Below are 23,136 nucleotides of genomic sequence, written 5' to 3' on the forward strand. Positions count from 1 at the left end.
AGGGCTGGGACTGGGAGGTGGGAGGAGGGTGGGAGCCCGGCAGGGCTGGGACTGGGAGGTGGGAGGAGGGTGGGAGCCCAGGAGGCCCAGGAGGGGCGGGTGGTTGTCAAGGAGGATGGTGGAGCCAAGACTTAAAGGAAGGGAGGGCGGTGGCCGAGCAGGCCTGAGTGAGCAGAGGAGCGACGAGTTCTGCTGCAGCTGTTGAGGTCCCTGAGCTCCTCCTCTGGGCACTCGATACACTAGGTGCTGAGTTCAGGGCAGAGGGAAGTTGGAGCATAGGAGACCTGGGAATCCTGTGAGAGCCTCAGGTGTGCACCTGGTGTGGGCGGCCCAGGTCACAGGAATGGGGAGTTCAGTAACTGGAAAGAGTGTGTCATGATCGGGAGCCCTGCCTGTGGGCCACTAAGTACCTTCTGTGCAGTGGGCCTTTTTGGATCCTTTGCAGGAAGATGGGGCCAGCCTGGCGGGCAGGGGTGCCTGGGGGAGGCCTCTGCAGCGGGCCCAGGCTCTGCAGCCAGGCATCTCCTGATGGCCGTCCACAGCAGGCCTCACCGCTTGTCCTTGGATGTGTCCTTTCAGGTCACCTTTTCTATAAATTTGGCATCACGGAATCCGACTGGTACCGAATCAAGCAAAGCATTGACTCCAAGTGTCGCACGGCGTGGCGGCGCAAGCAGCGGGGCCAGAGCCTAGCGGTCAAGAGCTTCTCGCGGAGAACGCCGAACTCATCATCCTACTGCCCCTCAGGTAGGCCTCGTGCTGCGGGACAGGCTGCCCTCCCCTGCTTGGGGAAGCTGGCCTGGTGGCACTCTCAGGGCTGTCCAGAGTGTGGCTGGCAGCTCCCGCAATTGCCAGGAACCGAGGCGGGAGGCTGGTGCGGTGCACCTGGGGCGGTGGAGCTGCAGCACCTTAGGCCTGGCCCTGTGCGCCCTTCTGCAGACAGCCTCGGGCCCGCCCCGGGCTCCTCTGGGAGGGACACGGGGCCTTTGGGCCTCCTGGAAGTGTTGTGATCGGGGCGAGGAGGGCTAGGCCTTTGTGTGTGGATGCTGGCCATTGTATTCTCATGATTTGCCTGGTGACTCCAGGTGAAGGAGTGGGTGGATTCTGAATTGTGCTTTATTTTTACTTTGAGTTCATGGCCTTAGTTGGATTTAAGCACAAGATAGTGGGAACAGTTCTCTTGCAGTTACCTCTCAGGCATCGCTGGGAGAATTTTCACTAGGGATAACAATGTGACTTGATACTACCTTTCACCCAACACATCTCAAAATAGTGTAATAAGTATTTGAATGCAAACTATTCTTTGAAAAGCCCCCACAGTGGCTGCATTGGCAGCGGCTCTTGGAACCTGAGCTCTGACTGAGGCTGGGTCAGGATGCGAGGGCAGCGTAGACAGGGCCAACTCTTCGATTCAGTGGAGTCTTTGTTGGCCAGTACTCTGTTCTGGAAGGGCTGCGAGTTACAGACCACATCACCTGGCATTCTCCCGGGGTCTCGTTCTTTCTGAAGCTGGCTTCAGGAAGTGGTTTCCTGGGCTGTTTTGGTAGTTATCAGATACTCAGCCTTAGCTGCTGCCCAGGGGCTTGAGGACAGGAGGCGGCTGGCTGTGGTGCGCCACACCAGTTGTGTCCCAAAGCAGCGCTTTGTTGAGAGACGTGTTTTGAAGAAGCTCTTCTATTCCAGGCCTTCTACTATAGTTAGGAATTCTGCCTTGGGTCTTTAGAGAGGCGGCAGTCCTGGGACGTGGGTAAAGGCATCAGCTGAAATACTGTGTAGCATAGTAACCTGCGGCCATGGAAATGGGGCTGTGGGAATATTGCTCATGACTTGAATTATGCCCTTGGATATTCATAGCCAGGCAGCAGAGAGTGGACGTGAGAACTAGACTTACGGTGTGATACCATTTTTTATTGCAAAGATACAGCTATATGTGGAAGTTGATTAAAAATCTATGTGCGATGATTCTTACAGTGTCTGTCTCTAGGTAGTAGGATAATTTTTGGTTTTCTCTTTCACTATAGTTTTTCATTTATTTCCAATAAGCACTGCATTAGTTTTATAGTTTTTAAAAATGCCGTTTAAAAGCCAGAGAGGACAGTCATGGTGGTTCACGCCTGTAATCCCAGCACTTTGGGAGGCTGAGGCAGGCAGATCACCTTAGGTTAGTGGTTCGAGACCAGCCTGGACAACATGGTGAAACCCTGTCTTTACTAAAAATAGAAAAATTAGCCGGGGGTGGTGGTACACACCTGTAATCCCAGCTATTCAGGAGGCTGAGGCAGGAGAATCTCTTGAATCTAGGAGGTGGAGGTTGCAGTGAGCTGAGATTACGCCGTGCACTGCAGCCTGGGTGACCACCCCAACCCCTACCCTCACCCTCCCCGCAAAAAAAAAAAAAAAAAAAAAGGGAGAGGAGATTTCTGTCTTTGGTCAGGCGTAGTAGCAGGAACCAGATTGAATTCTCTTGCCATCGAAATCTGTACAAAAATCTATGAATCAGCCGTCCTAAGATGTTAGGCAGCAGCGCAGGACTGTGATCTCTGAGAGAAGGAACATGAGAGGAGGGGTGCCCCCGGAGCAGCAGGGGGTGCCAGGCAGAGCACGGCGCAGTCACTGCCTTCAGGAGATGGATTGGAGCGGAGTGAGGCAGAGGCAGCTGCAAGCTGTGGAATCAAGTTCCTCAGAGCAGCGAGTTACACAGAAAAGAGCCCCAGCGTCTGTCCAGGGGCCTCCTTGGGTGTTGGGGGCTTCTAAGGCAGGCATGAGCTGAAGGGTCCCTAAGCTCACACCAGGCTGGGTGGTGGCTGGATTCCCGGCAGCCGGAGTGGAGAATCCGCAGTGATCTGTCACTGCAGTAGCAGGCCCTGCCTACTGGTGGGGCTCACCTGTCTCTGGAGTAAAGGCACGGCCTAAAACAGCCTGAGAAAGAGCACACTGAACCACAAGTAACAACACTTTCGAAGAAAGACAGCAAAACCTAGACAACCAGCAAAATAAAACTCAGAGTGTCCAGTATCCAGTCACAGTACCAAGAAGCAGGAAGTGTGACCTAGGATCAGAAAAACCGGTCAGCAGAAGGAGACCCTGCCTGGAATTAACTGACAGGGCGTCGAAGTCCATTGAAATTACATACAAGGATCTGAAGGAAAAAGGAACATAGCAAGGAGAGAAAAGGAACACATAAAACAGCGCCGCCTGGAACTCCTAGACTCAAAAGGCGAGGAGAGTGGCTGCCAGGCCTGCCCTCCATGTGTTTCGAGTACGTGCACGTGGAAAGGTTAGCGGCCTGTTCCATCCAATGGGGAACCAAAGCTGGTTAAATGACTTCCGGGACCTTGGTGAGCAAGAAGCTGCTGTTGTGTAACCTGACAACTACTAGATAGGGTGGCCTGCGTTATTAGGGTGCTAAAAGATCTCGAAGGGGTGAACGTAACGAGCTGAATTTCACTGCTGCAAATGGGGCCTCTCAGCATTTGCACAGGAGTAGACGGTGGTGTCACAGCCTGTGAGGCTGCATGGTTTGCTTGCTGCATGGTGTGCAGGAGCTTCCTCAGAGCCTGTGTGGTTGGAAGGTGCACTCCGGGGCACACCCATTCTTAGCTTGTATGCCGTGTGGCCCCAATGGAGCGTTTTGGAGCCGCTGGGAGGAGCTGTGTGGGGACAGACTGTCATGGTGGCAGTGGGCTGGAAGCCATTGTCTTCGGTGAAATGGGTAGACATGGAGACTTCTCAAGGTTTAATAGCGGTTTGTTAGAAGCCTGGAGAAGTGAGGCATCAGTGAAGAATTAGGTTGGGTTTGCAGGTCCTAAGAGAGTCAGTGAAGGAACAGCAGGTTCGGGGAGGTGGGCTTCAGCCCAGGTGGGATTTTGTCATCATCTTCCTGGGGTCCACAAGGCTTATTTGAGCACTTGTGCTGGTGAGTGCTCCATAGCTGCTCAGGTGGACAGCGAAGCGCTGCGGCGCTCACAGCGCTGCCTGGAGGAGGGTGCTTTGGGACATGGCCCATCTCTGGAGGTACTCAGGTGGGGTCAGGGTCTTCAGCTGAAGCTGATCTCCCACGTTCAACATGCAGGTGGATCACCTTTGAATCACATGAAAGTAGGATTCTGATTTAGCGTAGCTGGGCAATTTCTAGCATGTCGCAAGTATTAACATTTTATTATGTGGCCTGGTGTGGTGGCTCACCTGTAATCCCAGCACTTTGGGAGGCTGAGGCAGGCAGATGATTTAAGGTCATGAGTTTGAAACCAGCCTGACCAACATGGTGAAACCCTGTCTTTACGAAAAATACAAAATAAATTAGCCGGGTGTGGTGGTGGGTGCCTGTAGCCCCAGCTAATTGGGAGGCTGAGGCAGGAGAATCGCTTGAACTGGGAGGCAGAGGCTGCAGTGAGCCGAGATCACACCACTTGCCCTCCAGCCTGGGCAACAGAGCGAAACTGTCTCCAGAGAAAAAAAATTTTATTACGTTACTTTAAAAATTGTATTCAGTGCAATCTGTGTACTGTGGCAATTTAATACCTACTGTTAGCTTTGGTGAAAAAGTCATGGAAACCTTTTCTTTTCTTTTTTGTTTTTTTTTTGAGATAGTCTCGCTTTGTTGTCCGGAGCTGAGTGCAGTGCTGTGATCTCAGCTCACTGTAACCTCCTCCTACTCCTGGGCTCAAGCGATTCTCCTGCCTCAGCCCCCCAAGTAGCTGGGATTGCAGGCATGTGCCAGCACGTCTGTGTAATTTTTGTATTTTTAGTAGAGACGGAGCCTTCACCATGTTGGTCAGACGGGTCTCAAATGCCTGACCTCAAGTGATTCATCCACCTCAGCCTTTCAAAGTGCTGGGATTACAGGTGAGCCACCACACCTGGCCTGCTTTCCTTTAATAATCAGAAATTTTATGTTTTTCCTTTTTCTCCATTCATTCCTGTCAGCATTCGACTTCTCTCACAGAGCTTGATCTTACTACGTTTTTTGTTTGAGACGGAATCTTGCTCTGTTGCCAAGGCTGGAGTGCAGTGGTGCCATCTCAGCTCACTGCAGCCTCTGCCTCCTGGGTTCAAGTGATTGTCCTGCCTCAGCCTCCTGAGTAGCTGGGATTACAGGCGCACACTACCTCACCCGTCTAATTTTTATACTTTTAGTAGAGATGGGGTTTCACCATGTTGGCCAGGCTGGTCTCGAACTCCTGACCTCTGGTGATTTGTCCACCTTGGCCTCTCAAAGTGCTGGGATTACAGGTGTGAGCCACCGTGCCCAGCCCTTCTTATTACGTGTTTATGCATAAACTTTTTTTATTAGTCATCATAATTCTCTGCAAGAAAATTATGTGTATACGTTGAAAATTAAAAAGTTTTTCTGTGCTCTTAATATTCTAAGTGTTTAAGAAAATTATGATTGAGGTATCATTACAATGAAAATATACAGTACCTCGAAGCACATTCTCTTGTTTTGATTAAACACAGCAAATAAATTTGTTGGAAATGTACCTTTAAGTGCGTGGGTGAGGTTTTTTCCCCTATTAGTTTAATTACCCATGGACAGATACTGCCGGCCTGAAATAGCTTTTATTGTGCACTTGCAGAACTTCATTTATTTAAATAAGTTGGGACTGGAAGGGGTTTTGTCATGGCAGGCAGCGTCACTCCACTCTCAGCCCGTCTGCGTTCCATGTCGGAAGCCTCAGCTGCTAAGACGCTTTCTTAGTGACCTCTGCAGAGGAGTGGAGGCAGTACGAGTGAAGGAAGAATGAAGCATTTCCTCTTCTCTGCTGTGGGAGTGGAGAGTGAGGGACGCACGAGGGTGGGGGGGGCACATGTACTGCATGAGGCGATGCCTAAGAAACTTCTCGTTCACCTCATTCGCACCTGTCGCCCCGCAGAGCCGATGATGAGCACCCCGCCACCCGCCAGTGAGCTCCCGCAGCCGCAGCCGCAGCCGCAGGCGCTGCACTACGCCCTGGCCAACGCGCAGCAGGTGCAGATCCACCAGATCGGAGAAGATGGACAGGTGCAAGTAGTACGTACCCTCTCCACCGCACACCTCGGGCGGGGCGGGGCAGGCGGCAGGGCAGGCCACCGCAGGGCTAGGGCGGCTTCCGCTGCGTTTCGGGGGCACAGTGATAGCTTGGGAGGAGGCATGGGGACCCCATTTAAAGGAGAGGCCATCATGGCTGTGAGCTCTTGCGTTTCACAGATGAGGGCAGCTGCTGCAGTACCTAGGGGTTGAAGCACGTGGTGGGGTGCGGGCATTCGCTCAGCTCACTTTGGTCCTGGGTGATCAGCTTCGAGGGCCAGGCCGTGCTCTTGGGAAGCATCGTAATAATGCTCAGTTCAGAAGTGCAGGCATCTTCTTACTGAGGGAAAGAAAGTAATTTCCTTCTAGGATCAGTGGCAAAAGCTTGAGGCCATTATTCCCATGCAGCCTTTCCCTCGGGGTTTCTCAGCACACCCAGGCTGGGGGGGCGTGCCCCAGCAGCAAGTCAGTGCCCTGCCTTGCCTATGCGGAGTTCTCTGTTAGGGTTTTGTGGCCCAAGCTGCAGCTAGCCTGATGAACTAGGGACTGACTCCCTGGTGAAGTCCCTCTGCAAACACCTTCTGAATTTTGTGGCACAAGAGTAGGGGGGTGGCAGAGAAGGAAGACTTTTCCAGATGCTTTGCTGGGTGACTAGAAATTTTACCTGTGTTACTAGACATCGCTGATATTTTCAGTTGCGCCAGCCCCCTGGGGACCTCTGATGTCAGTGGTCATCATGTGCCCCCATGTCGCAGGGCTTTCTCCTGGGAACAGGGTCCTCTACTACTGAGAGCGGGGTGTGGCTCTCGTCTCCTGTGGCTTCAGCACATTGTCTGCAAGGGGGAAGGCTTCCAGAAAATGCTGGGGCGTTTAGGTGGGGCATTACCCTTTCTCTTCCACAGGAGATGAGACAGTCATGAATAGTGAATTTGAATAGTGAATTTCACAGGCTTATTCAATTCATTTGACATTCACAAAGGCAGTTACTCTCTTCTTGTTAGTAAGGAGCTCTTTGAAGGAGTTCCAGAATACATAACTTTGCCATCATGCTTACATAGAACATTCTACAGTTTATTTTAAGATCCACCTTGACTAGGAGTTAATTTCAGATAAGATAATGAGTATTCATTTCATTTATAGGTTTATAGGAATTGTCTGCCTTATGTATAAACATTGAATTCTTTAATTTTTTTGTTTTCTGGAATCACATTTGTTAGTGTTGACTCAAGCTGTTTAAATAGTCATGTGAGTGTTTCTTTGATTTGAAAACCGTTGCCTGCCTTGTTCCGAGTGTAGGCACACAAACGGCTCCCCTGCTCCCGCCCACACGAGGCCTGTGTAGCCTCCCAGCATCCCCAGAGAGCTGAGGGTATCATTTGAAAAGAGGGCTCATTCTGATTTTTCTGTTTCCCCTCTTTTCTATGTGTTATGCACATTTTAAAGTTTACTTAGTTTAGTAACATTCAGAAGTGTGAATACCTCTCCTCGGACCTGTTAACTCCTTTGTGAAGTACTGTAAAACGCTCTGTGTGCGTCACACAGTATCCCCCTTATCCATGGGCTCACTTTCCCAGGTTTTAATTACCCACGGTCAACCGGGATCTGAAAATATTAAATGAGAAGTTCCAGAAATAAACAATTGATAAGTTTCAAATTGTCTCCTCTTCCGGGTAGTAGCACGTGGAGTCTGGGTGCCCTGCTCCGTCCGCCTGGGACGCGCGTCCTCCCTTTGTCCAGCGTGTCCAAGCCGTGCGGCATGTATGGGCAGGAACAGGTGCAGGATACACGGTTCAGCACTGTCCACGGTTTCTGGCATCCACGTGGTGGGGAGGAAGGGGCGCTTCTTGAAAGCCTTGTGGTTGAGGGGGACTACTGTGAACCCAAAGTATAATTTAAAGCGGTGACTTTAAGCTTATGCTAGGCATAGACTATATTGCAGTATTCAGGAGTTAGTTATCTTTTTGAGTGGCAAACAGATAATCCAGAACACACATTCCGGGAGACGTTTCTTGTTTCCTTTGCTTTTGATTTTCTTCTGATGCTTCTTGGTGTCTTTTCTTGCTGCGGATCCCACAGGGACACCTCCACATCGCCCAGGTGCCACAGGGGGAGCAGGTCCAGATCACGCAGGACAGCGAGGTGAGTCTGCCTTCGCCGTAGCACTGTCCCTGCAGGCACCGTGCCCGCATGCTCCTGACCTTTGTCTATGTCACAGTGCGCTGGCAGCTGGGAGCCCCGAGGATGGGGGACCTGGGCCATGGCCAGTCCCCCGAGGATGGGGGACTCTGCTTTGCAGGTGCACAGGGCGGGCCTGAGTCTCTGTGGCCTCCCTGCCTCCTCCTCCTGTCTGTTGGTCTCTGCAGCTTCTGGTCTGGCTTGGCCAAGACCTCCTAGGTCAGTGTTTCTGCTCCTGGCTGGAAGTGTCCTCTCAGTACCCTTCTCTCCCTGTGTGGCCCTGCCCTTCCTGCCTGGGGAGGCCACCAGTGTGCCCACGATGTGGCCTGCCCCTGCCAGGTGACCTGATATGCTCCCCTCATATGCCACGTGGCCCCTGTGTCCCCGTGGCCACAGTGGGAATTAGTGCCGACTTCATGGGATGGTGGGGAATCCCAGTCCTGAGAGCTGGTACTAGCCCTTGACAGACCTGCCAGTTCTGTGCTTGTCTCCGCTGTCTCAAGTTCGGGAGCCCTCCCCAGCCACACGCTCACAAGTACGGGCTCAGCTGCTGTTGGGGTGTGGAATGTGAAGGCAGGACTGATGGTCTGAGCTTTCGGAAAGCCGAGGCTGGCTGGCCCCCATGCTCTGTGTTTGCGTGCCAGGGCAGGACTGTCTCCTGGGTGGCTGGTGACCGTCCTTTGACTCTGGGCTGCTTCCTACCACACAGGCAGCAGCAGGCACAGGGCACCGAGCTGGGCCTCGTCTGTGGCCACGGAGCAGCATACACGTGTGGTACCGAGTGACCGTTTTGCGCTCTGCGGGATGAGGAGCATGGCTGTTTCTAGGTCTTGACAGTGGCACCCGCTTTATGTTTGGTGCACGATAGTGTGTCGTTATAAAGATGTCTGGCTTCCCCACACACACCTGCAACAGGGACTAGGAAGCCTGGGGCTAGGTCGAGGGGACCTTGGAGATGTTAGCGGGTGTGTGAGGACTCCTGGGAGCTCATGCAGGGTGCAGGTTCTGTGGAGGAGCAGAGGAGCAAGAGGCCTGGCCTTAAGGGACTCTCAGTGTGCCCAGACGGTCCTGCCCAGGTACCCGTGAGCAAGGCTGTGGACACATGCATGCTGTGGCATGAGCATGAGGAGCACGAGGGACTGGGACGTGTCTGCAGGCAGTGGCTTTAATTTGGACACCAGCAGTTCCCAGTGGGTTATTCCGAGAGGGGAGCACATGCATAAGGTTCCAAGGGTGGAATGAGGATGAGGTGAAAGGGGAGGAACGAAGTTACTTGGGGGCCGTGAGCCCCTGGGAATGAGCGGGCTCATCCACACAGTGGCATGACCAGGGCGCTAAGAAACGTGTAGCAGATGGATGGATGGAAGGAAGCTCAGGGCAGGGGGCAGGTGGGGGACAGTCCTGGGAGGCCAGAGTGTCCAGGAAGCAGCAGAGCCAGGTTCTATGTCTGTGGATGGGTCAGGGACCATCTTTGTGGGGATGCCGGGAGATGCACCTGTTAGCTCAGGGAGGTCAGCTGCAGGAGTGGGGCAGAGCCCTGAGCCGCTGCGAGGGGCAGGATCTCAGCAGCAGCTTCCAGTGCACGAGCTGCCTCTGAGGGGTCAGGGGAAGGTTCACTTCTCAAGGCACAGACACGCTGGGGCTGGGAGGCTGAACTCCATACTCCAGAACCCATGCAGTTCATTGGAGTGCTTAATTTCCTTATAGTCATTGGAAATGAAGGAAAATCGATACGCAGCAAAAGAATAAAATCAACACACGTGCTTTTTATAGTTCATGCTAAAATCTTTGTACTACTCGAATTTTAATTTTTTATTATTAGTTTTGTCCTCTCAGTTTTCAAAACTGAAGCCATCTTGTGTAGGTAATTGCCTTTCTTGTTTTCATCAGGAATTAGAATTGCTAATCATATTAATGATGGCTTTGTGATAAGTGACAGTGTGCAGTCTCATCGCAATAAATTCATACCTTGTTCATTTAAAATTATTTTGCTGAAACAAGATATCTGAAAATAAACATTTAGCAGGGTCTAACAGACTTAAAACAATTCCTTTTTACAACAAATGAAAATGGATTTCCAGCTGGAGAGCTCTTAGCAGCTCTGTGGTTGAGTGAGCTGGTGGGCTGTATGTGCCCATGTCTGGCGTGATGCCGCACAGCTCAGTAAGGTGTCCCCATTGGGGAAGCTGGGCGGCACGCACATAGGACCTCTCTGCTGCTTTTTGTGAGTCTAAAATTCTTTCAAAATAAAAAATAAAGCAAAAATGACATTTTCATGAGGGGTCAGGGTTGGGAAGTGGGTATAGTGCTTTTCGAGTTGTTTGTTCATCTTTACAATAAAAAATAGTACCTAGAAATTTAAGTATTTTGTTTTGGGACTTTTTTTTGCTACTGGAGGTTGAATTTTTGCAGAACTGGTTTTTCTTGTTATCCCAGATGACCTGCAATATGTCTTGGTGTATTTCTGCTTATGACTGTCTCCTCCTCTGATTCTTTTCAGGGCAACCTCCAGATCCACCACGTGGGGCAGGACGGTCAGGTGAGTGCCCCGGGCCCCACGCACCTGTGGGCGTTGCGCTGCCGAGGGGTGGGGCTCTCTCGGGAGGGGTGGGACGGTCAGGTGAGTGCTCCAGTTCCCCTGCTATACACCTGGCCTTTTCCTCACATACAGGGCTTTGCGCTAACAGGGAGGGGGTCTCTCACGGGACGGGTGAGGGTGTGAAGGCCCTGCAGTGTGAGCCCCTCAGCAGGACTGGCTTTTCTCACCGTGGCAATGCACAGGCCTGGAAGGGGGAGGGTGGGGCTTGAAGGTTACATTTGCCGCTCTGTGGGTAGCTTTTGCTTTGTGGTGGAAACATACCCCGCCCCATGCCAATGGTTATTTTCTGCACACCCGTGCGGATGTTGGTGGCGGCTGTGTCTGCGCAGATAGCTCTGTTAGCAAAAGGTGGTTTCGCTCCTGTGTATTGCCTCAAACTCTCAAACTTCGCTGCTTTCTAATCCTTGACACACAGAGTGACCGTTTGGTGAATACCCCAGTACGAATTGTCTTTCTGAAATGATGTGCCCCTACGATACGGGCCTGGGGAGGGCGTGGCAGTGCAGAACAGGCAGCTCGCTGGTGGAGGAGGCTGTGTTGTTCCCAGGTCCTCGTGAGGACCCTTTCTAGTCAGAAGACAGCTGTCACTCTGGATTACTGCTAAAGAGTCTGGGTGGTCTTCCCATTTCATAAAACAAAAGCTGTGAAGTTGGCAGTGAGAACTATAAACACAGCTCCTTGCGTAGCAAGATCGTGCTTGTTTTTCAGAAGCACGGCGCACTGTCCTTCGAGAAGCCCCGTGTCCTTTGCCACAGCCGGGCCATGCGGATCTCTGACCCAACAGAGCCCGGGGCACCCCAGGAGCGAGGTGCCTCCCGGATGAGGGGGACAGAAGGGCACGTGCATCCCGTGGGCTTTGCCGTGACCCCTCAGAGGCACGTTGGGAGGAGGGCTGCAGACCCTCCAGAAGCGGTTCAGGTCAGTTTCTCAGTTGGAAAGTTTGATCGTAAAGATCAGCCTGAGGGTCTCCTCAGGTAGTCCTGTAGCACGACTCACCTATAAATAGGAAATTGCTGCTTTGGAGGAGAGCCAAAGGAAGGCACAGTTTTTTGTTCTCTCTCTCCTTTTTTGAGACAGAGTCTCGCTCTGTTGCCCAGGCTAGAGTGCACTGGTGTGATCTCAGCTCACTGCAATCTCCACCCCCCCGGGTTCAAGCGATTCTCCTGCCTCAGCCTCCTGAGTAGTTGGGATTGCATGTACACATTAACCACCACGCTTGGCTGATTTTTTGTATTTTTAGTAGAGATGAAGTTTCACCTTGTTGGCCAGGCTGGTCTCGCACTCCTGACCTCAGGTGATCTGCCTGCCTCAGTCTCCCAAAGTGCTAGGATGACAGGTGTGAGCCCCCACGCCCCACCTTGGAATGCACCGTCTTAAATCCACAGCTGTGGTCTTCCTCGTTCCGTTGGGGTGATGAAGCTGTGGTTGGCGCAGTGCGAGCCAGTTCTCTGCACCTTTCTCCCTGTGGTTCTCATGGTCAGCTGGGACAGCAGAGGATGGGACTCCCAGTCAGTGGTCCGTCTCTTAGTTTTCTACAACACAGTGATTTATGGTTATACTGGTGGTGAAATTGTATCATAGTTAAAACGCTGCTGGACTTGAGTTCCTAGGAAAAGTGAGGCATGCCGCCTTTCATAGTTCCTTGTTCCTGTCTCTAACTCTGAACAAAATCCACTTGGAATTTTAAAGATAGACCCGGCTTTTATTCTAGATTGCTGCAGTGCTCCTGTTGATAATTGCAGATAAAACTCTCCCAACTCTATTGTGAGGGCAGAGATTCCAGCTTTTCTCAGCAGGCGTGGAGGCCCATCAGCGCCAGCACAGGTCCGAGTTCAGGAAGGACTCTGAGGGCTGATGCTGGAGGAGCTGTCTGGAATTCCTGAACAGGACTCTGTTCCGGTGTCTCTGGTTCCTCCGTCACTGCTGCTGCCCCTCACCGCCTTCTCACTGGGAGCAGGGTCGTGACTGCTGCTCATTCCTGCATCTTCGGGGGCCCCTCCAAGTCCCCACTCTCTCTAAGTGGCCTCACTTGCAGAATGAATAAAGCTGCGGTACTGACTGCTCTTTATGTTAAACATTTGAATGATCATTTATAAATAGCTTGTTTTTGTTTTTTTTCCCCCTGTGAACTCTCATACGTTCTTCTCACCTCCTGATTGCTATCACTGGTCATATTTGTGGGACCTTAAATCAAAGACAGCTTCAGGAGAAGCCAGTGCTGACCCTTGGCATAGTGGGCGGAATCTCATACCTGGCTGCTGCTTCTCTTTTGAAGGAAACTGCTGTGTGATTTAAACAAACAGCCGTTCATCTGAAGCTGCCTTTTCTGGTAAAGCTGTGTAGCGCTTCCCCTCTTTTTCTGTTTGAGGAAATTCTTTCTCTTTTTGTCATCTGGCCAGTTCTCATTCCCGCCGTGCTCCACCCTGTGCGTGCGGGCTTCGTCCTCCAGGCTGACCGCACATTTTGGAAACAGAAGGATGTTTCAAAAGGCCCAGAGAAGTCCGCTCGCCTCCATGTTGCCGACTAGGCTGAGAAGCCCTGAGCCGTGTGTGGGGGTCACATGGCCCATTCGCTCTCCTCCCTGCCCCCCTGCCCACAGGAGGATAGTGCACCTGGGTCTAGGGCTCTCACTTCTCCAGCCAGACTTGACCTCAGAAGCGTCCTTCCTGTCACGCTGCAGATGGCTCAGCTCCCCGCCCCATCCCAGTACCTTTGGCTTGCCCTGGTCGAGCGCTGGCCCGACTGGCAGGAGACCCTGTAGCCGGCGCTCACTCCAGGTGGAGGGGGAAGGCAAGGAACAGCACCTCAGCCCGAGGAGAGAACACAAAGAAATGGGCATGGCCACTGCCAGTTTCTAGATCACTGACTTAGGATTAGCTTGGTATTCACTTCTAATTCTGTAGTTTCAGCTGTCAGTGAAGAATGGTTATGTGCCAGCAGACTCAGAATCTGACAGAGCAGCTAGAACTCTCCTCAGGACGGTGGCCAGGAGGCCTGGCCTTCCCTCTTCTGGCCGTCTGTTTTATATCCTGGGGCTGGGGCCTTTGCCCCTAGCCCTGCACCCGCCCCCTGCACCCGCCCCCTTTCCTTGTGCTGGGCTCACACTTGTTGGTTTTCCTCCTCTTCTACTTCTGAGATGATTGTTGCTCTTTCTTCCTGTAGTTATGATTTTCTGAGTCAGTGGACAGCTTCTGTGAAGATAGCCTGCCTTCTTTGCTCCGTGGAGGGAGGGTGTGCGCTGCGCTTGTGGATTGCCGCTGGGTGGTGGGTTTGAGGCTATGTCTGCAGCTGGCAGCCGCGTCAGTTCCAGGAGGGCCCTGGTGACTGCGGTACCCTGCTGCTGGGCTGGGAAGTGCCATCATGCTGCATTGGTGTGACCCGGCACCAGCTGCCAGGGACCATCTTTGAGTCGTGTTTTCTTTGAATTAAATATTGAGAGATTGTAGTCGCACCCCCCAGTTGCCGTTTGCTGTCTGAGTGGAAAATAGGAAGCCCTGCATGGTTTGTGGCCATGTGGCCAGTGTCGTGTCCACAGCGGCCTTGCTCCTCTTCCCTGCCGTGAGATGGACTGCACCGTCTACGGTTTCTGCTGTGACGCCTCTGTCCACTCTGATACTGAGGGTGCAGGAGGGCTGCCTCGGCCTCCTTTCCCCATCGCCCCCAGCACCTGCACCCTCTGGCTTCTTTGCCGGCAGTCGTGGTGTGCGCTTATACCTGGTGCTGGGTCGCAGGCAGGGTGGGTCTCACAGCTGTTCGGTGACTCTGGGAGGGCTCCCCTGGCTGAGGCTGTCTGCAGGTGAGCGTGGCCCTCCCCTAAGGAAGGCTGACGAGGGTCCATTTCAGGCGCTGTTGGGTACACTGGGAGTGCACAGAGCCTGAGAGACACAGCAGGAGGGGTCTGGAGAGCCACCTGCACCAAGACCTCAGGACAGCGATGGCACAGCCACGGGGCGGGTGACTGCCGCTGCCTGTGTGAGGCCAGAGGCCATGGGCACCTGAGTCCAGTGAGGTCAGATGGAGCCCCCGTGCTTAGCTTCCCGGGACCACTGTTGGGGGCAGCAGTAGCGGACAGTGCACCCCAAATGTGGGCAGGAGGATCGGAAGGATCAGCAGAGAGGTTCACGGGATGGCACGGGGTGCACGCGGGAGCACACTGGCTTCATGGTGCCCTCTCCCTCTTCCCCGAGCCGTGCCCTCCAGTGCTGTGCAGCCTCCTGTCTGGGAGTGCTTACTTGCTCCCTGCTGCTGGACCCTGTGGCCTCTGCTGTGCCAGGTGCCTGGCCGTGGTGCCCTTCCACTCCGATGCTTTGTCTTTATTGTTCACTAGGTACTTATGCTGTCATGCCCCAGTGTTCCGGCATCGCTGGCTGGAGGAAGGAAAAGGAGGTGAAGGGATTCCTTAGAACGTGGGAATTCAAATTGCAGCTGAACCGTAAAACAGAATTGTTCTGTGCTGGTATACACCTGTAATCCCAGCACTTTGGGGAGGCCGAGGTGGGAGGATTGATTGACCCAAGGAGTTTGATACCAGCCTGGGCAGCAGAACGAGAACCTGTCTCTACAAAAAATAATAAAAAAACTAAAAAATTAGCCAGGTCTGGTGGCGTGCGCCTGTAGTCCCAGCCACTCAAGAGGCTGAGACGGGGGGTTAGCTGGAGCCCAGGAGGCCCAGGCTGCAGTGAGCCATGATGGTGCCACTGCCGTCCAGCCTGGGCAACAGAGCAAGAGCCTGTCTCAAAATAAACACAGTGTGCAATGCAATAGTTTTTCAAAAAAACTAAAACATTTAAAAAATTGTTTTCACCCACTTTGGCTGGTTTCTAAGGTGGTGTATTATCTTGCCTCCTGAATAACAACTTTACATAAGAACAAGCGTTCAGGCTGCTTCGGGAGGGGCCTCAGCGTGTTTGTGAAGAGTCTGTCTCGGGCTTTACAGAGCAGAGCCTACCGTGTGCGCCTCCCACCCTGCACCACGTCCCCATCGCGCTTCATCCGCACCTAACCTGCTGCCTTCGGGGGAAGCCGTACAGCCTGTGCCGTTGGAGTTGAAATTAAAACGCAGTGGTTCTGGTCACGGCTTCTGGCATGGGTAGCTCCTTGGGGTGAGCTGCGTGGACCTGAGCCTGGGCCTTTGGCTTTTGGGATACGTTTGTGGCTGTGTTCTGGGTGCTTCTTCGTTGACACTGGAGTTCTGGAAAAACGGCTCCTTCATAAGCTGATGAAAACTGTGCTGATTTCTTTTGTTGTTCCTGCCTTACCGAAGGTGCCAGGCGTTTGGCAGCATTTTCCTCTACTGGACAAGCCCCTTAGTGTTGGCTTTGTTGCTCAGTGAGTATTTGAAATTAATCATTTGCCGTCCTGGGAGGGAAGATCAAATGAGGATATCACACAGAAATTCGGAATGGTTTAGGTAGAGGTGCTGTTGCCCATGTGGTGAGCTTAAGGGATTACAGAATCTGTTTGAACAGAGGACAGGCCTTGTGTAGTAAATCAGAGCCGGGCCAGTGCGTCCGGAATTCCCTGAAAGGACCGGAGCTAGGTGAGGCCATCGCTGTGCCGGCGATTCCCACGGGGAGAGTACGTTTAGGCAGACCGTGGCAGGAGCGTAAAATCATTTCTCGTTTAAGGAATTTCAGTTTTCAGCTAGTGCTAATGATAATAGAATCTTTAATTTGGTGCAGATTTTCAGAAGAATTCTGAAAAAGCCCTTAAAAATTAAAAGTCATGAGGATTGAAATTTGCCGTGAGGTGGATGACTTTATTTTTTAGTGCATTTCAAATGAAAATTGATGGCTTTTTTTTATGAGGTCATGGGAACTTTTGCGAAAGGTGGATAGACCAGTTGTCCACTTTAGGGGCTGGCAGGGAGGGGAGCTGTCATTCCTGCATCTTGGTGCAGTTGCTTTGCTGCCATGGGGACCCTGAGCCAGCGCTGTGTGACCTGGGCAGGCTCCCTGTAAAGGCCGACTCGTGTTCTGCAGCCGATGGCGCGTGCTCCTGCAGTGATGAGTGCACCCAGCCTGTGTGGCTGGACCCCACCAGCATCTGCGCAAGCCACGGCAGGAAGGCAGCTTGCCACTGTGGTCCCAGAACATTCCTCCCTCGCTCACGCGTGTGTGCTCACACAGTCAGAACAGGTCCATAGAATGGTAGTGTTGCATGCTGATTCCACTAATGTTTTTCATTCCGTTTTCTGTTCTGCTTTTCTGTTTCTCTTCCTTTCATCTCTTTGAAGACTGGCTGTGACACATTGCATTGATTTTGCCATCCACACTTTGAAAAATACTGGAATAGGTGATTGCTAATGTCTCTTTTTTTAAATTTTTTTGAGATGTAGTTTCGTTCTTGTTGCCCAGGCTAGAGTACAATGGCATGATCTCATCTCACTGCAGCCCCCACCTCCGGGCTCAGGCGAGCTCATGTCTCTTCTTGAAGAGCTTGTAGGTCTAAGTTGTAATGAGTAGCTGGGACTATAGGTGTGTGCCATTGCACCCATGTAATCAGGTAATTTTTAAAAAAACACTTATAGCTGTACAGTTTATACTGCATATATTCATATTCTTCCCTTATATTTTGATAAATCAAAAGATAATTGTTCTTGAATTATATTAGAAAGCTGTTTAAAAGGTGACATTCAAGTTTAAGAAAAATGATTATAAACTTGCTATTTAAAAATTAACTTTTAACATAGTTCTGAGGGCTTTTAATCTAGATCAGGAAAATTAGGATTATCCATGCCACCTCAGCAGTAAAATGAAATTAGGATTATCCATGTCACTCCTGCACTGGAATGAAATTAAGAATTATCCACGTCACTTTCAGCATTAGAATGAAGTTAGGATTATCCATGTCACTTCAGCATTAGAATGGAGATTCCCTGAGAACTCGAGTCACATTTTTGGTGTGGCTGCCCTTCTGTTGGTTAGTCCCGTGGTGGGTGTGGGCCGAAAGGTGGCTCTGTGTTTGCCATGGTTGTCCACGTCCGTCCACGCTGTCTGCAAGACTCTGACAGAGTTGTCTCTGGATGCATTTGAGTGTTTCTTACAGGGGAGGCCAGGGCCAAAGGAAGGCTTTCATTGCCAAGGGGTCTCAGCGGGAGCAGCCCTTGGGGGCCACAGACTGACCTCTTCCAGCAACAGGAAGGACCTTTCTTCCCTCTGCAGCACCTGTCAGTCATAACGTGCCTGACTCGCTGTTCCCCCTGGCAGAGAAGCACTCCCCCGACCCCCCACAGAGCGTTCCTATGCTGGGCACTCACACCAGCTGTAGGTGGGGGATCCTGTGAGTAGAGTGGAGAATTTGAGGGGTGGTGCTGAGTCTGGGTTTTGGGGCGCGGGGGAGGCTCAGCTCCTCAGTAGGTTGTGTTCTTCCAGGCCCTTGTCCCTTCACTCACCCCAAAATGAGGGAGACGACCCCATCGGGCATGGTGAGCTCATTTTAAGTAACTGTCCGACCCCGAAGAGTTTGCAGAAAGTGATTTATTTAGGCAGAGAGAGAAAAAGGAGAAAGAAAAGCAGCTCCCGCTGTGTCGTGGAAGGGGATGCAGAGAGGGAGCCCGCCCAGATGTCGGGGAAAAGGACTTTTAACCTGGGAGATATTCCCGCCCCATGCATGTTTTCGGTCCTATGAAAGGAGTTCCTTTAAACTTTCGCTGGAGTGATTGACCTTTGGTTTCTGGGCATTCTATCCTGGTGAGCAGCGTGAAAGTTAAAGACTTTTAACTCCGGGATGGAGACGGGGGCGGGAGGTAGAAGTATGGCACTAGGAAGTTCTTGCCTTTGAAACTACGCCCCTTTGTGGACCCGGAAAGAGAATACGCGCCCTCAGTGCCACTTGGCCACAGTGCCTTTCTTCTCCCTGGGGCCGCTTCCTAAAATACTCTTCTTGGCTAGAGATGAGTGCCCGGCGGTAGGTGGCAGATCTTTTGAGAGAGAACTGGATGGGGGTGGGGTGGGAGAGTCACCATGGGTCCCAGTTTTGGGGCTGCCACTCCCTCAGTGTCTGTCATCTTGGGGATGTGGCATTTCTTCTTCTTCTTCTTCTTCTTCTTTTTTTTTTTGAGATGGAGTCTCCCTCTGTTGCCTGGGCTGGAGTGCAGTGGTGTGATCTTGGCTCACTGAGGCCTCCGCCTGCTGGGTTCAAGCGATTCTCCTGTCTCAGCCTCCCAATTAGCTGGGACTACAGGCACACACCACCATGCCTAGCTCATTTTTCTATTTTTGGTAGAGGTGGGGTTTCACCATGTTGGCCAGGATGGTTTCGATCTCCTGACCTCGTGATCCACCTGCCTCAGCCTCCCAGTGCTGGGATTACAGGTGTGAGCCTTGCCGCGTCACTTCTTGGTGCTTCCGTGCCCTCTTCATGGCAGTGGGGCGGCAGCAGCAACCACTCAGGAAGTTGGTGGGCTTTGCTGGGCACACATGGCCTGCCTGGGACTTACCAGGCTCTGGACTACCCTTGGCTGGTGTCGTCCACACTCCAGCACTCAGGGAGGGGTGGTGCAAATCCTCACAAGCTGACCACACAGGCACTGGCACTCAAGTGGGGAGTAGGCGGGCTGCGGTCTGGAGACAGGCTTTCCCGGTACACGTAGGAGGAGCAGCAGCTGCTCATTGAGTGACGGTACTGGCCTGCCGCTCTGAGAGCCTCCCGACGCGAAGCGGGGCCTTTCCCTTCCACCTTCTGCGTGTGTGAATGTGTGTGTGTGATTTTAGAGATACTCTTCTAAAACTGTATGCTTAAAGTGTTACTTAACTGGGAAGTATTCCCTTGTTAAGATGTTTACCAGGATTGAACCTTTTAAAGCAGATGATCTGAACCTCATCTCTGTAAAGCAATCTAGATTATAAAGTTCATTCTGAAATGTGAATAAAATGATTTATTAAATACTGAATGTAACGTTAGCATGTTTTAGTGATCTTAGGTAGCTGCGAGTTTGTGCATTCCTGGTTTGGTGGTGGCATCGTTTGTGTTCTTTTTTTACAATTTTTTTTTTGAGACTGAGTCTCACTCTGTTGCCCAGGCTGGAATGCAGTGGTGTGATCTTGGCTCACTGCAACCCCTGCCTCCTGGACTCAAGTAATTCTCCTGCCTCAGCCTCCTGAGAAGCTGGGATTACAGGCGTCCGCCACCACGCCTGGCTCATTTTTGTATTTTTAGTAGAGACGGGGTTTCACCATGTTCTGTTTGTGTTCTTTAAAATCCATATGATGTGAACATGTTTTGGTGATCTCAAGGAGCTGTGAGCTCGCGCGGTCCTGGGCGGGAGGTGGCCTTGTTTCTGTTGTTTAAAATCCCAAGCCAGAGCTACCGGCGCTGCCAGGAGTTTGGGCTTGATGAGTGTCACATGACGTAGGACACCAGGGTGGGGAAGGGCCAAGAATGCTTGCCCCAGTTCCTTGGAGAAAACTGCCAATTTCTCACCACATCTGTGTCATGCAGTGTCAGAGTCTCAGTCAAGGCAGCGTTTTCATGCACTTTAATTAAAGGGCCGTACTTCTTCCCCTGAACCAGGAAGCTGAGTTTGGCCGCACGTAAATAGAATGTGGTCCTCCAGACGTGGTGGGTTGGTGGGAAAGGCCAGGACGTGAGGTTCAGTTGGGGCCAACTTCAGTGACACGTTTTTGCAGCCTTTTCCTTTAAACACAGAAATGCCTGTAGAATGATGTGGGCATTTTAACCTCGGCAAGACAGGTTTTAAAAAGCTTAAGTTAGAAATATAGGATAAAAATTCAGCCCTATGTCTGTGCATTAATTAAGAATCATGCAGTTAAAAAGTATATTTTGGGGCTGGGTGCAGTGGCTGACGTCTGTAATCCCAGCACTTTGGGAGGCTGAGATGGGAGGAATTGCGTGAGGCCAGGGGTTTGAGATTAGCCTGGGCAACATAGCAAGACTCCATTTCTAAAATAAAAAAAACGTTTAAAACTGTGCTTGATGGTGCGCACTTCTAGTTCCATCTACTGGGGAGGCCGAAGCAGGAGGATCACTTGTGCCCAAGTGTTCGGGACTGCGGTGAGCTGTGATGCACCACTGCACTCCAGCCTGGGCGACAGGGCAAGACGCTGTCTCTTACAATGTGTTTGTGTGTAAGTCTGTGTGTCTGTGTTTGGGGAGGAAGCCTTAAATCCCAGTAAACCCCGTCTGCGTTTCTGTAATGTGGTCTCCGTCCTTTCCCTGGAGCTTGGCCTCTAGTGAGGGCCACTAATCTGAGACTTGAGACACCCGACCCTGCATTCCGCATTGGGAGTCTGGCTACCTGCAGGACAGTGCCAGCCTAATGACGCCCGTGCTCCTCCCAGCACTGGTTGGCTTTGGAGGAAGGTGAGGACGTGCTGGCCGCTGGATTCCAGCACAAAGATGGTATTCTTAAAGATGGGAGGAAACGTTTGTTTCTACAGTACTTTTTTTTCTCTGTTAGCAAAGGTTGTAGGAAGGCGCAGGCCCGTGGAGTGGACGGACAGACGTCTGTGCTTCCTGCTCACATGGTGTGGAGAGCAGCGCCCAGGGCTGTGGCTGTCCTGTGTGCAGTGTCACTTGGGGGTTAAGTGCTCCCCTGGGAAGGTGGGATACCTGGACCAGAGGATCTCTGAACCCCCTTCCAACTTGAAGGTTTGAATTTGAACTTCAGAAGTGGGGGCTGCCATAAACATTTCCCACAAAGCACAGCCCGGCAGTATCGTACTTCTGGGCTCACGCGCCCCATACGCCTGGGAGGTGAGCTTCAGGAAGGAGTTTGATGGCCGGATACTCTGACCCTGCAGGGAGCCAGTAGAGCTTTCCCAGGTGAGGAGGGCTGCGGCACGTAGGCTTTAGGGTGCTCACGACTTGGCTGTGCGAGTCAGGCGGGGGCGGGGGCCGCGGGGAGGGCGCCTGAGGAGCTGGCTTCCTGCATCCTGTCCAGGGCGCATCCGTCAGACTTGGTCAAAGGGCACCTGGTGCATGTCTGTTCTTTCAGCCATCGCACCAGGGGTGTGAGCTGGGATGGCTGCAGGTGTCATCCTCATTGCTCAGATCCAGCCTCTTCCCGACGACACACAGGAGAGCAGTCATCCAGGGTGTGGCCCCACTGGAGTTGGATGTTTTTAGTCAACGGCCCGAGTGTCCTCCTTGTTGCTCAGAACAGCCACCCTCCCCAAGGGCATGGAGCACTCCTGCAGGCCGCGCTCAGGTCCTCAGGGGACTGGAGACGCCAGTGACGCAGACACGTAGCCCACAGCGAACTCCTGCCTGTTTGGTGTTCTTGGCAGTAGTGTGCCCACGTGTTGAATTTGGCTGTGCTTTCTTTTTACACTGCTGTGACCATGTACTGTTTTTAAAAAAAATGTGAAAATTCGATCTAAATTTGACCCTGGGTCAAATTTAGCAGGGTCTCCAGGAGCCTGGCAGAAGCAAACACTGGGACTTAGGGGAGTGCCCCCTGGGGAAGGCAGGAAAGCCCATGGGTGATGGGACATGCAGACCTGCCTGAAGACCACCAAGGCCCGCTGGGTCCGCTGACTCCTGTGTGGCTTCAGCAGTTGGCCGTGACTTTCTCATAACAGTTTTTCGATTGGATAGCGAAGCAGGAGCAAAAATTTCAGTATGTCATGTAGGGGATATTCATTTAACAGAGTTCAAATAGCAAGAGGTACGCTTTCTATGGTTCTGATTAATTAGGTGTGATCGAAGACTTAGCCAGCTAAAAATAATTTTCCAGAAGTATCTAATCATTTGGAGAAATAACTCATCAGCCGCATTTAGGAGATTGCAGCACAATTTTAGAATTAAATGAAGTGCAGACAGTATACGTACGGGACGTTGGATTTCAGTTACTGAGGAAAGAAGGGGCTGAAAGAAAGGACGCTGATTCTAACCGTGTTCTCGGTGTTGGGCTGGCACTCACAACAGATTCTCACCTCAGAGATGAAGGTGCTGAAGTTAGTGTCTCCGTAAGGTGCGGGGGTGCAAGGGTGCGGGGGTGCGGGTGCTTGAGACCCCGCGCGCACTGGACTTGTGTCGGGAAAGCTGCGTACTGCGTGTTTTCTCTGCTCTCACGCTGTGACCATCGACACACAGAAAGACTGCTGGGACCAAAGCAAGCCGTGGATCCCAGTCGGGTGTCCTCTAACTCAGTGCGGATCCCAGTCGGGTGTCCTCTAACTAACTCAGTGTGGATCCCGGTCGGGTGTCCTCTAACTCAGTGTGGATCCCAGTCGGGTGTCCTCTAACTAACTCAGTGAGGATCCCGGTCGGGTGTCCTCTAACTCAGTGCAGATCCCGGTCGGGTGTCCTCTAACTCAGTGTGGATCTCGGTCGGGTGTCCTCTAACTCAGTGTGGATCCCGGTCGGGTGTCCTCTAACTCAGTGTGGATCC

The 23,136-nt window shown here is 52.1% G+C and overlaps 1 protein-coding gene across 13 annotated transcripts in view; it reads left to right on the plus strand.

Annotated features, from left to right (window-relative positions):
- The window catches only part of LOC108314694 (BTG3 associated nuclear protein), a 138,089-nt gene that overhangs the window by 82,145 nt on the left and 32,808 nt on the right, over nucleotides 1-23,136 (plus strand). For 9 of the 13 annotated variants that reach the window (XM_037743932.1, XM_017543692.2, XM_037743928.1 and 6 more), the window contains 4 exons: nucleotides 580-747; nucleotides 5,874-6,010; nucleotides 8,075-8,146; nucleotides 10,683-10,721. In XM_037743932.1, coding sequence (XP_037599860.1) covers nucleotides 580-747; nucleotides 5,874-6,010; nucleotides 8,075-8,146; nucleotides 10,683-10,721 — 416 coding nt within the window. The remainder of the gene's footprint in view (nucleotides 1-579; nucleotides 748-5,873; nucleotides 6,011-8,074; nucleotides 8,147-10,682; nucleotides 10,722-23,136) is intronic. The other 4 variants (XM_017543693.2, XM_037743929.1, XM_017543694.2 and 1 more) reach the window with 1 other exon arrangement.

This window comes from Cebus imitator, unplaced genomic scaffold, assembly GCF_001604975.1.
Source record: "Cebus imitator isolate Cc_AM_T3 unplaced genomic scaffold, Cebus_imitator-1.0 Scaffold159, whole genome shotgun sequence".
Lineage (NCBI taxonomy): Eukaryota > Metazoa > Chordata > Mammalia > Primates > Cebidae > Cebus > Cebus imitator.